The 15,400-nt window shown below is 37.0% G+C and overlaps 2 protein-coding genes across 2 annotated transcripts; both read right to left on the bottom strand.

Moving 5' to 3' along the window:
- Positions 1-201: 201 nt before the first annotated feature.
- Positions 202-1,527, bottom strand: LOC131871342 (aspartic proteinase nepenthesin-1-like). The gene has a single exon (XM_059215960.1). The coding sequence runs from the start codon at positions 1,525-1,527 to the stop codon at positions 202-204; it is 1,326 nt and encodes a 441-aa protein (XP_059071943.1).
- Positions 1,528-11,615: 10,088 nt separating this feature from the next.
- On the bottom strand, positions 11,616-12,941 carry LOC131871341 (aspartic proteinase nepenthesin-1-like). Its single transcript, XM_059215959.1, has one exon. The coding sequence runs from the start codon at positions 12,939-12,941 to the stop codon at positions 11,616-11,618; it is 1,326 nt and encodes a 441-aa protein (XP_059071942.1).
- Between the last annotated feature and the right edge of the window lie 2,459 nt (positions 12,942-15,400).

Genomic DNA, 15,400 nt, shown 5'->3' with positions numbered 1-15,400 from the left:
TCCCCGAGAACAACAGGGGCCAAACAATTTTACTGAAAATAAGCAGCTACGAAGATGAAAATTTACATGATTCGCATATCGGACAGTGCAATAGGCAGACGCAGGAGACGAGATCACATATTGCATTCGAAGGACAGAGGAAGAGGAAATGAGAGAGACAGAAAAAGAGAAGAAGAAGAATTAGAAGAGGGAGATGATGATTTAAAGAGAATCACACTTAGTGGGCTTGAAAGAGAGCGTGTTCTGAGCATTGTTGTAAAGGATATGGAAGTTTTGCTGCTGTATGTTTCCGAAGATGGAAGGATTCCCCGATGGTTCACCCAACATTGCCAGGCACAAGAGATTTTCAGATGCCTGAATGAAAAAGTTGTCTGCCGGAAGCTCGTAATCCACGCCGCCTTTGAAGTTGAAGACGAGGGTTGGCAAGGTGAGGTGAGCGGATGATGTGTGGTAACAAAGATCCAAACCTGTAGAAGAGCCGTCTACAGGAGTGAGATCAATGGCGGACTGAATTGCTTCCTTAAGAGGAGAGTAGGCAGCCTGGTCCAGGATGGTAACAGTGGTTCCGGAGTCGATGATCATACCTCCGCTGCCGTCCGATTGCAGATCGAAAGTTCCAGGAGGAATATCTAGTGCCTTACCATTGAGGGTGATTCCTGTAATAGGAATGTACCAGAAAGTGGGAATGATACTGCTCTTGATGAGTGGGAGAGTCTTGGCTCCTCCGCTCAAGGAAGCACCCTCGCCGAAAAAGAGGGGGCTGGTTTGTGAAGAAGAGTCGGTGATGGGCAAAAGACAGTAAGAGAACATGTTCTCTGCTTTGGAACCCAGCTGTGAGATAAGGGAGAGACCACCTCTTCCCAGTCCCACAAGGCCACCACCCTGAGAGAATCCTTGTCCTTCGTTGTCATGCCCGCATCCAAATGCAATGCCTTTAACCTTGCTGCTCCCAATTGACAATGTCTCGTAAGCCAGGTCGCCGCTGGTGAAGGAACCATCGCCATACTGATACATAAAGGTACAATCTGGATTGCATCCGGTTTGCGTACTCCCCAAGGCGTCACAAAGAGAATCACCGCAGGGAATTGTGGAAAATGTGGGGGACTTGGAGGGGTCGAAGATTGGCGTAGGCTGAGAGAAGCAGTCCTTGCAAGGCTTGCACTGAGTCCAAATCAGATCGCTCCCCGTGTCCACAATCGCTTCGAAGCTCACAGAGGGCGTTCCCAGTGCAACGCTCATCAGAAATTCTCCATCCCCTACTTCAACGGGCGTTTCAGCGTCTAATTGCCCTCTTATCAATGCCTCTATCTTCTTCATTCGCTTCTTACTTCGATCCACAGCCAAACCCAATCTCTCAGAAAAACCCAACTCTCTCTCTGATCTGCGCGTCATATTCACCCTTATTTTTACATTTTCATCGCTGCTAGACTTCGGCCAACCACTAAACAGTCTGTCCGAAGAACATGATATCGTTGGAATAGTAAAGCATATCAAGACCACAAAACCCAACAGCTTTGAACGCTCCATTTCTCTTTTTCTTTTCTAAACCTCGAAACCTTTTTCTGCTCTCATCTACTCCACTCCATGCAATATATATACACAGAGAGAGTGAGAAGGAGCCTTAAATCAAAATCAACAGATTCCCCGACGTGTCCACATAACAATATCGATCCTCTTAGAAGGATAGACGAATTTATTTAATTTCCCCTTCTCTATCTCTGCCCGTCTGGAATTGTTCTAGAAGTAGAATAGACTGCTGCAATTCGAAGTGAATCGTATTTTTTTCTGTCCATACCTTCACTAAGTATTTCCGTACACTTAACTCGTAATCCAGTTCCCTCTTCCCATTGAATTTTGTGGACCCATTCAGATCGAAATTCCAAAACGTGTTGTAACCGGAGGGTTAGTTTTCTAAAAATATTTAAAATTAGTTTACACATAATTATTCTTAGTCGGTTTATCCGGCTTTCCAACTTATTCTCATTCTTGTTTATCTCATTCTTAAATTTTGCTCTAATTAGTTTATTCATTTTTAAGATTTAGAGATTTTACTTGTACAAAACTGTTATATTCAATGCTCTATTATGTATTCACATTACCGTATCCTATCATAAAGTTCTATTCAAGGATTTATACCAGAAAGAAAAAGTACATGAAAGTTAATGTAATCTATGTGGTTGAACATCCACATATATAAATCATCTAAATTGAATTTTATTTTTATTCTCGTTCTTATTTATCTTATTTCTCAATTTTACTTGTGCAGAAGTGTTATATGCAATGTTCTATTATATATTCACATTGCCATATCCTATCATAACGTTTTGCTCAAGGATTTATACCAGAAGGAAAAAGTAGATAAAAGTTAGCGTAATCTATGTGGTTGAACATGCAAGTATATAAATCATCTAAATTGAATTTAAGAATCCATCTTTTAAGAATTGGGTATGTAGTTGTATCAGTGATAAGCATGAAAGTCATGTCAACTAGGGATCACTCCCCATGTCCACGATTGTTTTATGTCAAATCCATAGATATGCGTAAGTTCTATATGTGTGAATATAAATTCTTCCCTAACATTTGATCTAATAAATCTCACTTTTCGTCAATTTACCTTGAAGTTAACTCTTCACTAATTGTCAAGTATTCGCAATAGTTAAAATCACATTAGGGAGCCTGGTAGATCACTAGGGTCAAGTTCTCCTAGGTTATCCTTCGGAATGGTCGGCTTCACGAGCCTGGCCAATTTAGGTAAATGGAAAAGAAGCATGCAAATTTCCCAAGATGAAAACTTTGATGGAGATAGATTCATCTTGGTGCTCCAACCAAAAGCGTTTCTATGATAAATGTTTCATTTATGCAAATTCGTATTCAATGAATTCTCAAAGCGACTGCATGTTAAATAAATGCACATTGAATTCTTTCAAAAACCAAAATGTTCAATAAATCACATAAAACAGGTACTAAATGTAATTATGATAGAATAAAAGGTTTGGAGTTAAAAAATTCGAATTTAAATTGCTAAATCTCAAGGGTCAGTATTGTATGGTGCAATATTGATTGGACGCCCCATTATTGACCAATAACAGAAAAAAGGCTAATACTTATGTAGAGAATAAATGCCTAGACATTGAGGTGTGGATGGAGAATAATCTAATAATAAATGTGATACATACGAATGTGTGCATGAATCCACGGGATAAGATAGAATATAAGGGGGTGTATGTAAATTAATAAGGGTGGCTAATTAGAGAATGGGCCAAGATTTCGACAAGATTGCATCATTTCTTGATATATGGTTGAATTAATCCATCCTCTAATAATATACCCAAAACTAAGGATAGTTTGACTAGATTAAAATATTTTACCATTATGTTTTGACCATACATTGACGTGCATGTGAATCCTAAAATAGTAATACATCTCAAAGCATATGGAATGTGGAATATATCGTTTAAATTAGATGCTTGGACGTCAAATAATAGTTAATATAGATAGAGTAATGGACCTTGGCACATACTAGCATGTGATACTCATTCTTTACATTTGAATCCTTCATGAGAGCCTAAAAAATAGAGAAATTATGTATAGTGAGTAGCTTATATCTCAAGAATTAAATAGACATCAATAAAATACGTGAACCTATTTAACAATCTAGAAGATTAAGAAATATGAAAATGAGTAGTAAGTTTAGGGGTATCTTCATGTGCAAAAGGTTCTGTGACGTAGTGCCCTATGGTATATTGATACTACCACATCCTATCATATAAAAGCTTTATTTAGAAATGGTGATTGCATGCTTCATATGAGAGAAATTATAGAAGAGGGAAAATAGTACATGAATTTATTATGCCGAAGGCGTCTCTTATATGAATTGGATGAGCTGTTTTTGGGCATCAACGATTGTGAGTAAAGGAGACAGCATTGCAAGACGATTGGGAATATTGGAGCTGCCCGCTGTCCATTAGTTTTATTCTTCATTTTTTGTCAGAATGTGTGCACTGCCCATCATCTCTCGATCTTCTCATTTTACCACTATCTCTCCTCTTGCAGTCACGATCAGATGAGATTTTTTCGAAAATTCTACTCCTCCATTAATGCAAACATAGTACTCTCAAATATTTGAGCTCTCACAATCTAAATTTTAGGGTTCCTGCCACTTGTTCCGTGTGCCTCTTTAATAATTCATAAATGTCATTATTTTCTTGTTTTTTATTTCTATACAATTTAGTTGTTGCACGGTTTCCCATGATAAGTGAATGGTGGGACCTTTTTTAATTACTAAGTACACTCAACCTTTATGTTTCCATTTGTCTAAATCAAACCATCTAGTAATTCCGAAACCCTAAAAAAGTTGTATGGGTTTTATAGACACTTCAAAATTTACTATGTTTGTATGTGTTAAAATGACTATGTTAGTGGGTTTTAAGTTATTTACTTATTATTCTGTTAATGTATTATATATAATAATAATATTATTGAATAGAAACCTATTTGTTTAAATAGTTCAAGTAATTTATGGTGAAAATGTAAATAGAATAGAATAATTTTTTATTTTCAAATAGAAATAAACTATACAAATCATGTAAATTGTATTAGTATTATTGTAATATTATCATAAAAACTCGACCTTCAAGGACCCAACAAAAAAACAGATGCGAACCAACCCATAAAAACCAGGGAAAAGCAGCCCCATAGAACAACAGACAAGAACAATACAGAATTTCTACATAACAAAACTACAACACTTTGACCAATTTGTCATTCTTCTGAATGACATCCTCATTGATTTTCTGAACTTTCTTAATGATGTTGTCAACACGGGTCACACCCTTATCTTTTCTATGGAGCCTCGTCGCTCGACCAAGTAGGGGCTTCTCTTTCGTATCCAGATCCGCATCCACATCCTCTGAGGGAGCCCTAAGTTTCTTACAGGTACCAGCATTCACAACCTTATCTTTCTTCACCATCTCAGTGCTACCAGTGGGGCACTTGCCCTGAGAAATATAATGAAGAACTTCAGCCTATTCATTGAGTCTACGTAGACCAATGCTAGTATTGTTCATGGCAGACATACTCACCTCCACCACCACACTCAAACTATGCTGATGTTTATAAGTCATTTTCCAAAGCCTTAATGTGCTCTTCATGTTCCTCCTTAAGGTCTTTAATACCATTAGCCAGGGTATGCGTATTCGAGACCTAGTACTGTCGAGGTCCCCATTAGGTGGATTGGCCTTCTCTTTGAGATTATTAATCTCTTGAAAAATCTAGGTGAATTGGGCATTTTGGTTATCCTTTAAATTCCTCAAGTTAATATTCGTAATCGTATTCTCAGGGACCGACAAACCATCTCCTTAGGAGTAAACCCACCACCAAGAGTAGGTATAGAAACATTGACACCCTAATCCTCCGCAGGCCCGTCCAAATCAATCTGAGAGGCATTCGGTCGCTTAGAATAATTCTCGTTGACATTGTTAAATACTTTGGTTTTGTCAATAGCTCTTGACATAGAAACGCTGGCCACTCTTTTAACCTTCACATCAGAACTACCGTCCACCGAATTAGGGACATGTTCAGGGTCATCCTCCTCGTTAGATAAAATAATTTATTTTCTGCTAGTACGGTTAGGGATTTTAGACGATGAGGGTCCTTGTTTGTTATAAATGTGAAAGACTTCGTTCCCATCGAAGTCCACCTCTTCATCAGAAGAGATTTCCCCATAATGAATATGGACATTCTTCTTGTATTCTATACCAGTTTTAGCACTCGTATTCCTCTCGACATTGATAGTCTTGGCATACTTCATAATCAACGGGAATAAGCCCTCATGGAGAACAAGGGAGGATGCACATTTCTCGTGAGCCCTAATGCTATTATTCAATGATGAGACCAAATAAAAGGCCAAGGAAATGCACTTGTGATGCCGAAAATGATTAATAATGACAAAGTGATAGCTAAGTAAGCTACAGAATTTACCATCAACGGTGAGGCGGCGCACGATAACCTCTGAGACCTCGTACCATGGCTTTGAAAGTGATTTTTTCTCCCACCCAACATTATTATTCTTTCTCACCTTCTCCCTTTCCTTCGGCGGGAAAAAGGTTTTCATCGCCACCATCGCACATTTCTTATGCTTGTAGAATTTGGTGCCCTTGTTCAGAATTTTGGACACCTTAGCCACCATCTCCTCATTAACCTCCAGCTCCATACCATAGACACAGATAAAACCATCCTTCCACCCATTAAGAAAGGCCTCAGTAACAAGGGCATCCACACCATGAAGCATCTCGATATAACTAGTCAAAACTCCTACCGAAAGTTCTTTCCATACTGCTTCCTTATTTCGTCATTTTTCGCAGACTATGGGATCCAAACGGTTCCTATCTCCCCTAATATTAAAAAATACTAATTCTCAACAACCTGCAACACAAACAGAGTTGACATAAACCATATAAAAACAATTAAAAAAGCCACCAGAAAGTTCGTCTTTCCCCTCATAAAAGAAGTCTTGCCCACGACACTTTGGAAGATGTCATTCTCCATCATTTCCAAAAGCCCCTTGAGCTTCGCAAGCATCATAATCATTACGGAGTAGGTTAAGAAGATCCACTGGGATCTTATCATAAATGTTCCAAAGTTTCCTACTTGCCAAGTCGGCCCCAATGTTGGCCTAAATATCTGCAACCTTATTACCTTCATGGTAGACATGTGAAATGTTAAATTCACAGAAGCCCCTGAGAGGAATTAGGCTATCTTGAATAATATGTTTAATCAACCAAATAGGAGAGGAGGAAGTCGTTAAACAATGATGTTTAGGGAGTCACACTCCAACCAGACCCTTCTCAAACCTTTCTCTTTGGCCAATTTGATATTGGTATAAATTGTGAAGGCCTCATTAAAGTGATTTGTCTGGGTACCCAAAGAGAGGGCCATTGTCGAGACCATCCTGCCATTGTTATCACGCACCACTTCCCCACATCCAGCAGGTCTGGGATTCCCATTCGCCACACCATCAATTAATGTTACTTTAGGTCCAATATTTTTTTTAAATGTTATAAAAATTGATTAACAAGATATGAGAAAGAGTTTATTGAATTAATAGATAGAGAGAGAAATCAATCCAATGTCATTTCTTTCAATGAAATGGAAAATATTTTTGCAGGAAGAGCATCATCAAGAATCAAGACAATAGATAAAGTAGTAAATGTTGTCAAGTGAGTGCTAAGATCAACTTTCCCATTGGACTTCTCAAAACATGGTACCTCTGTTTTCTTTGAGATGGGATTCTTTAGGACGGTATATGAAAGTAGTCCACGTGTGCAATATGGTGGAAGAGTTAGTTGGGATTAGGTTTGGCTTGTGCTGGCCAATTATTCAGATGTCCAAATCTCTACTACGATACATAATTTATAAGGATTATTTCCATAAAAAAATAAACCAACTGAATAATTGTAGTGCTCTATTGTATTTAAGTTAAGAGTGTAAAATTATCCCTTTCCCAATTGAATGATCCTTCTTCCTTTCTAGCTATACATTGAATAATAAATAAGTATTTTCCAGCATCTATATCCGTTGCGACAAGAATCTTCGATAGAAAAATAATAATAATAAGTAAAGAAAAATGAAATGGCATTATACTAGAATACATTATTTTCATGACCCAAAATAGTAAATTAATGGATACTAAGCGATTGGAGCTAGTTAAATGCCTTGCTGAAGGAGTAATTACCAAAATAAAAGAAAAAAGAGAAAAGAGGAGACTATGTTTAAACTGGTTCAATTTAAAACTTCCTAATAGTATCCTCATGTGGCATACATTGCCAAGCACTAAGAAAGAATTTTTTATATCATTGTAGATCTAAATGCATCTCACCTTAGGTGGTTAATCGGGTCAATGGAGATGGAAAAATCCTTTACAAAGGCTGCACATTATCTAGTAAGCACAATAGTTTTAAAAGATAATAAATAAATAATAAGAATGAAATTAGAACAAGAATTTAATCAAGTGTAAATGCACTCCACTCATCACCTTCGTCGCCCAATTGAATAAACTAAGAAAATATAAGCTAAGCTACTAGTTTAGATGTTGTCCAATGCCCTTAGAAACTATATGAATAGCATGTTGGACACCTTATCCACCATCTCCTCATCAACCTCCAGCTCCATACCATAGACACAGAGCACACCATACTTCCACCCATGAACAAAGGCCTCGGTAACAAGGGCATCCGCACCATGAAGCGTCTCGATATAACTAGTAAAAACACTTATCGAAAGTTCTTTGCATACTGCTTCCTTATTTCATCATTTTTCATAGACTATGGGCTCCAAACGGTTCCTATCTCCCCCAATCTTGGAAAATACCGATTCTCAACAACCTGCAACACAAACAGAGTTGAGCTAAACAAAAACAATCAAAAACGCCACCAGAAAGTTTGACTTTCCCCTCATAGAAGAAGTCTTGCCCAGGACACTTTGGAAGACGTCATTCTCCATCATTTCCGAAAGCCCCTTGAGCTTCGCACGCATCATGATCATTACGGAGTAGGTTAAGAAGATCCTCTGGGATCCGATCATAAATGTTCCAAACTTTCCTACTTGGCAAGTCGGCCCCAATGTTGGCCTAAATATCGGCAACCTTATTACCTTCACGATAGACATGTGAAATGGTAAATTCGTAGAATCCCCTGAGAAGCATTAGGCTATCTTCAATAATATGTTTAATCGACCAACTAGGGGAGGAGGAAGTTGTTAAACAATTAATGATGTTTAGGGAGTCACACTCCAAGAAGACCCTTCTCAAACCTTTCTCTTTGGCCAATTTGATATTGGTATACGTTGTGAAGGCCTCACTAAAGTGGTTTGTCTAGGTACCCAAAGAGAGGGCCACCATCGAGACCATCCTGCCATTATTATCACGCACCACTCCCCCATATCCAGCAGGTCCGGGATTCCCCTTCGCTGCACCATCAATTAATGTTACTTTAGGTCCAATATTTTTTTTTAAACGTTATAAAAATTGATTAACAAGATATGAGAAAGAGTTTATTGAATTAATAGATAAAGGGAAAAATCAATCCAATGTCATTTGTTTCAATGAAATGAAAAAGATTTTTGCAGGAAGAGAATCCTCAAGAATCAAGCCAATAGATAAAGTAGTAAATGTTGTCAAGTGAGTGCTAAGATCAACTTTCCCATTGGACTTCTCGAAACATGGTACCTCTATGTGCTTTGAGATGGGATTCTTTAGGACAGTATATGAAAGTAGTCTACGTGTGCAATATGATGGAAGAGTTAGTTGGGATTAGGTTTGGCCTGTGCCGGCCAATTATTCAAATGTCGACATCTCTACTATGATACATGATTTATAAGGAGTGCTTCCATAAAAAAGTAAACCAACCGAATAATTGTAGTGCTCTATTGTATTTAAGTTAAGAGTGTAAAATTATCCCTTTCCCAATTGAATGATCCTTCTTCCTTTCTAGCTATACATTGAATAATAAATAAATATTTTCCAGCATCTATATCCGTTGCAACAAGAATCTTCGATAGAAAAATAATAATAATAATAATAAGTAAAGAAAAATGAAATGGCATTATACTAGAATACATTATTTTCATGACCCAAAATAGTAAATTAATGGATACAAAGCAATTGTAGCTAGTTAAATGCCTTGCTGAAGGAGTAATTACCAAAATAAAATAAAAAAAGAAAAGAGGAGGCTCTGTTTAAACTGGTTCAATCTAAAACTTCCTAATATTATCCTCGTGTGACATACATTGTCGAGCATTGAGAAACATAGAATTTTTTATATCGCTTGTAGCTCTAAATGCATCTCACCTTAGGTGGTTGATAGGGTCGAGGGAGATGGAAAAATCCTTAACAAAGGTTGCACATTATCTAGTTAGCACAATAGTTTTACAAGATAATAAATAAATAATAAGAATGAAATTAGAACAAGAATTTAATCAAATGTAAATGCACTCCACTCTTCACCTTCATCGCCCAATTGGATAAACTAAGAAAATATAAGCTAAGATGTTAGTTTAGATGTTGTCCAATGCCCTTAGAAACTATATGAATAGCATATTGGGCCGCCATCCCTCCTCTTACCCTCCTTGCATTGTCAAGGTGAAATAAGTATGAGGTTGATTTAATAATTATTTTAAATTTATATGTTTTATTTATTATTCATTGTGTGTTTCTTACTTGTTAATGCTTTATCAATTGTAAACTATGTAATACTACGAATACTTTTTCCTTGGAATATATAATTAGTTCTCTCTCCCTCTATATTAAGGATATTTTTTAAGAAATTATTGTTTATTTAAATAAATATAATAATATCTATTTAAGAATTATCTCAACCAATATTTTATTCATCTGAGAAGTTTTTTGGCTATCTAAAAATCTAATAAGTGTCAACTCTCTCAAATAATTGATTTTAGTATCCTTTGTGTTCATTGGACTATAATAATACGTAAGTAGACACTGCAACATAGATCATGTGAAATTGAAATTAACATGTTAGGATTTACAAGGTGAAAGAGTGAAGATACTATGATTTTTTGTAGGCAATCAAAACTTTTCTCAATAATTGTGTTATTATGTTGTAGTCCACTAATATTTTAATTTTTTAGGTCACGAAAAAAAGTTCCAAAACCTAATGCAATCCTATTAAAATGTTGAAAACAAGTAATCATGTCACATTATCAATGGCTGAAAATTGATGTGTGGTCTAACATCCATACTCTGAAGCACAAATACATTACATAATTTAATTTTATTATCTAAGGTGCGTTGTAGTGTAGTAGCAACCTTTCAAATGAGAGGCCCCGATTCACCATCAATAAGTTTTCTATATAAGATTTGTGTAAGATGTCATCGAATGCACTATAAAGCGCTGATAGGTAATCGTGAATCGTGATATAGGCATAGCCTTAAATATTAGCACTTTTAAATAAATTGCAAAGGCTCCAAAATGATATTCTTAATTCTCGAGAACTCGTCTTCTCTAGTAGAAAATTATACAATAGTAATTGTGAGAAAATTAGAGAGACCTTCTTAGCAACAACCTTACCTTATATATAGGCTACATTAAATTGCGTTTGATCTTAGTAATGTGAAATGCGGACATGATTGAAAATAAGTATTATTTGAATGTATAAATCACAGACACGGATCTTAAAGTTAAATACCATTAAAAATATTCATAGGCATACAATAATTTATTTTACACTTAAGACTTGAAGAAAAGATAAGACCATTACAAATGCTTTATAATTATATAAATTCTCTTGTCGTTGTTTTAACTCGCAATTTATATTTTGATAATCAATTATCGCACCTTCATTTCCATGCCAAAATAACACACATAGTGTAGCATATCATAAGGAACCATAAATGAAGGTCCCCGAGAACAACAGGGGCCAAACAATTTTACTGAAAATAAGCAGCTACGAAGATGAAAATTTACATGATTCGCATATCGGACAGTGCAATAGGCAGACGCAGGAGACGAGATCACATATTGCATTCGAAGGACAGAGGAAGAGGAAATGAGAGAGACAGAAAAAGAGAAGAAGAAGAATTAGAAGAGGGAGATGATGATTTAAAGAGAATCACACTTAGTGGGCTTGAAAGAGAGCGTGTTCTGAGCATTGTTGTAAAGGATATGGAAGTTTTGCTGCTGTATGTTTCCGAAGATGGAAGGATTCCCCGATGGTTCACCCAACATTGCCAGGCACAAGAGATTTTCAGATGCCTGAATGAAAAAGTTGTCTGCCGGAAGCTCGTAATCCACGCCGCCTTTGAAGTTGAAGACGAGGGTTGGCAAGGTGAGGTGAGCGGATGATGTGTGGTAACAAAGATCCAAACCTGTAGAAGAGCCGTCTACAGGAGTGAGATCAATGGCGGACTGAATTGCTTCCTTAAGAGGAGAGTAGGCAGCCTGGTCCAGGATGGTAACAGTGGTTCCGGAGTCGATGATCATACCTCCGCTGCCGTCCGATTGCAGATCGAAAGTTCCAGGAGGAATATCTAGTGCCTTACCATTGAGGGTGATTCCTGTAATAGGAATGTACCAGAAAGTGGGAATGATACTGCTCTTGATGAGTGGGAGAGTCTTGGCTCCTCCGCTCAAGGAAGCACCCTCGCCGAAAAAGAGGGGGCTGGTTTGTGAAGAAGAGTCGGTGATGGGCAAAAGACAGTAAGAGAACATGTTCTCTGCTTTGGAACCCAGCTGTGAGATAAGGGAGAGACCACCTCTTCCCAGTCCCACAAGGCCACCACCCTGAGAGAATCCTTGTCCTTCGTTGTCATGCCCGCATCCAAATGCAATGCCTTTAACCTTGCTGCTCCCAATTGACAATGTCTCGTAAGCCAGGTCGCCGCTGGTGAAGGAACCATCGCCATACTGATACATAAAGGTACAATCTGGATTGCATCCGGTTTGCGTACTCCCCAAGGCGTCACAAAGAGAATCACCGCAGGGAATTGTGGAAAATGTGGGGGACTTGGAGGGGTCGAAGATTGGCGTAGGCTGAGAGAAGCAGTCCTTGCAAGGCTTGCACTGAGTCCAAATCAGATCGCTCCCCGTGTCCACAATCGCTTCGAAGCTCACAGAGGGCGTTCCCAGTGCAACGCTCATCAGAAATTCTCCATCCCCTACTTCAACGGGCGTTTCAGCGTCTAATTGCCCTCTTATCAATGCCTCTATCTTCTTCATTCGCTTCTTACTTCGATCCACAGCCAAACCCAATCTCTCAGAAAAACCCAACTCTCTCTCTGATCTGCGCGTCATATTCACCCTTATTTTTACATTTTCATCGCTGCTAGACTTCGGCCAACCACTAAACAGTCTGTCCGAAGAACATGATATCGTTGGAATAGTAAAGCATATCAAGACCACAAAACCCAACAGCTTTGAACGCTCCATTTCTCTTTTTCTTTTCTAAACCTCGAAACCTTTTTCTGCTCTCATCTACTCCACTCCATGCAATATATATACACAGAGAGAGTGAGAAGGAGCCTTAAATCAAAATCAACAGATTCCCCGACGTGTCCACATAACAATATCGATCCTCTTAGAAGGATAGACGAATTTATTTAATTTCCCCTTCTCTATCTCTGCCCGTCTGGAATTGTTCTAGAAGTAGAATAGACTGCTGCAATTCGAAGTGAATCGTATTTTTTTCTGTCCATACCTTCACTAAGTATTTCCGTACACTTAACTCGTAATCCAGTTCCCTCTTCCCATTGAATTTTGTGGACCCATTCAGATCGAAATTCCAAAACGTGTTGTAACCGGAGGGTTAGTTTTCTAAAAATATTTAAAATTAGTTTACACATAATTATTCTTAGTCGGTTTATCCGGCTTTCCAACTTATTCTCATTCTTGTTTATCTCATTCTTAAATTTTGCTCTAATTAGTTTATTCATTTTTAAGATTTAGAGATTTTACTTGTACAAAACTGTTATATTCAATGCTCTATTATGTATTCACATTACCGTATCCTATCATAAAGTTCTATTCAAGGATTTATACCAGAAAGAAAAAGTACATGAAAGTTAATGTAATCTATGTGGTTGAACATCCACATATATAAATCATCTAAATTGAATTTTATTTTTATTCTCGTTCTTATTTATCTTATTTCTCAATTTTACTTGTGCAGAAGTGTTATATGCAATGTTCTATTATATATTCACATTGCCATATCCTATCATAACGTTTTGCTCAAGGATTTATACCAGAAGGAAAAAGTAGATAAAAGTTAGCGTAATCTATGTGGTTGAACATGCAAGTATATAAATCATCTAAATTGAATTTAAGAATCCATCTTTTAAGAATTGGGTATGTAGTTGTATCAGTGATAAGCATGAAAGTCATGTCAACTAGGGATCACTCCCCATGTCCACGATTGTTTTATGTCAAATCCATAGATATGCGTAAGTTCTATATGTGTGAATATAAATTCTTCCCTAACATTTGATCTAATAAATCTCACTTTTCGTCAATTTACCTTGAAGTTAACTCTTCACTAATTGTCAAGTATTCGCAATAGTTAAAATCACATTAGGGAGCCTGGTAGATCACTAGGGTCAAGTTCTCCTAGGTTATCCTTCGGAATGGTCGGCTTCACGAGCCTGGCCAATTTAGGTAAATGGAAAAGAAGCATGCAAATTTCCCAAGATGAAAACTTTGATGGAGATAGATTCATCTTGGTGCTCCAACCAAAAGCGTTTCTATGATAAATGTTTCATTTATGCAAATTCGTATTCAATGAATTCTCAAAGCGACTGCATGTTAAATAAATGCACATTGAATTCTTTCAAAAACCAAAATGTTCAATAAATCACATAAAACAGGTACTAAATGTAATTATGATAGAATAAAAGGTTTGGAGTTAAAAAATTCGAATTTAAATTGCTAAATCTCAAGGGTCAGTATTGTATGGTGCAATATTGATTGGACGCCCCATTATTGACCAATAACAGAAAAAAGGCTAATACTTATGTAGAGAATAAATGCCTAGACATTGAGGTGTGGATGGAGAATAATCTAATAATAAATGTGATACATACGAATGTGTGCATGAATCCACGGGATAAGATAGAATATAAGGGGGTGTATGTAAATTAATAAGGGTGGCTAATTAGAGAATGGGCCAAGATTTCGACAAGATTGCATCATTTCTTGATATATGGTTGAATTAATCCATCCTCTAATAATATACCCAAAACTAAGGATAGTTTGACTAGATTAAAATATTTTACCATTATGTTTTGACCATACATTGACGTGCATGTGAATCCTAAAATAGTAATACATCTCAAAGCATATGGAATGTGGAATATATCGTTTAAATTAGATGCTTGGACGTCAAATAATAGTTAATATAGATAGAGTAATGGACCTTGGCACATACTAGCATGTGATACTCATTCTTTACATTTGAATCCTTCATGAGAGCCTAAAAAATAGAGAAATTATGTATAGTGAGTAGCTTATATCTCAAGAATTAAATAGACATCAATAAAATACGTGAACCTATTTAACAATCTAGAAGATTAAGAAATATGAAAATGAGTAGTAAGTTTAGGGGTATCTTCATGTGCAAAAGGTTCTGTGACGTAGTGCCCTATGGTATATTGATACTACCACATCCTATCATATAAAAGCTTTATTTAGAAATGGTGATTGCATGCTTCATATGAGAGAAATTATAGAAGAGGGAAAATAGTACATGAATTTATTATGCCGAAGGCGTCTCTTATATGAATTGGATGAGCTGTTTTTGGGCATCAACGATTGTGAGTAAAGGAGACAGCATTGCAAGACGATTGGGAATATTGGAGCTGCCCGCTGTCCATTAGTTTTATTCTTCATTTTTT

The sequence above is a fragment of the Cryptomeria japonica genome, unplaced genomic scaffold (assembly GCF_030272615.1).
Source record: "Cryptomeria japonica unplaced genomic scaffold, Sugi_1.0 HiC_scaffold_396, whole genome shotgun sequence".
NCBI classification, from domain to species: Eukaryota; Viridiplantae; Streptophyta; class Pinopsida; order Cupressales; family Cupressaceae; genus Cryptomeria; species Cryptomeria japonica.
This window is presented reverse-complemented; position numbering and strand designations above follow the sequence as displayed.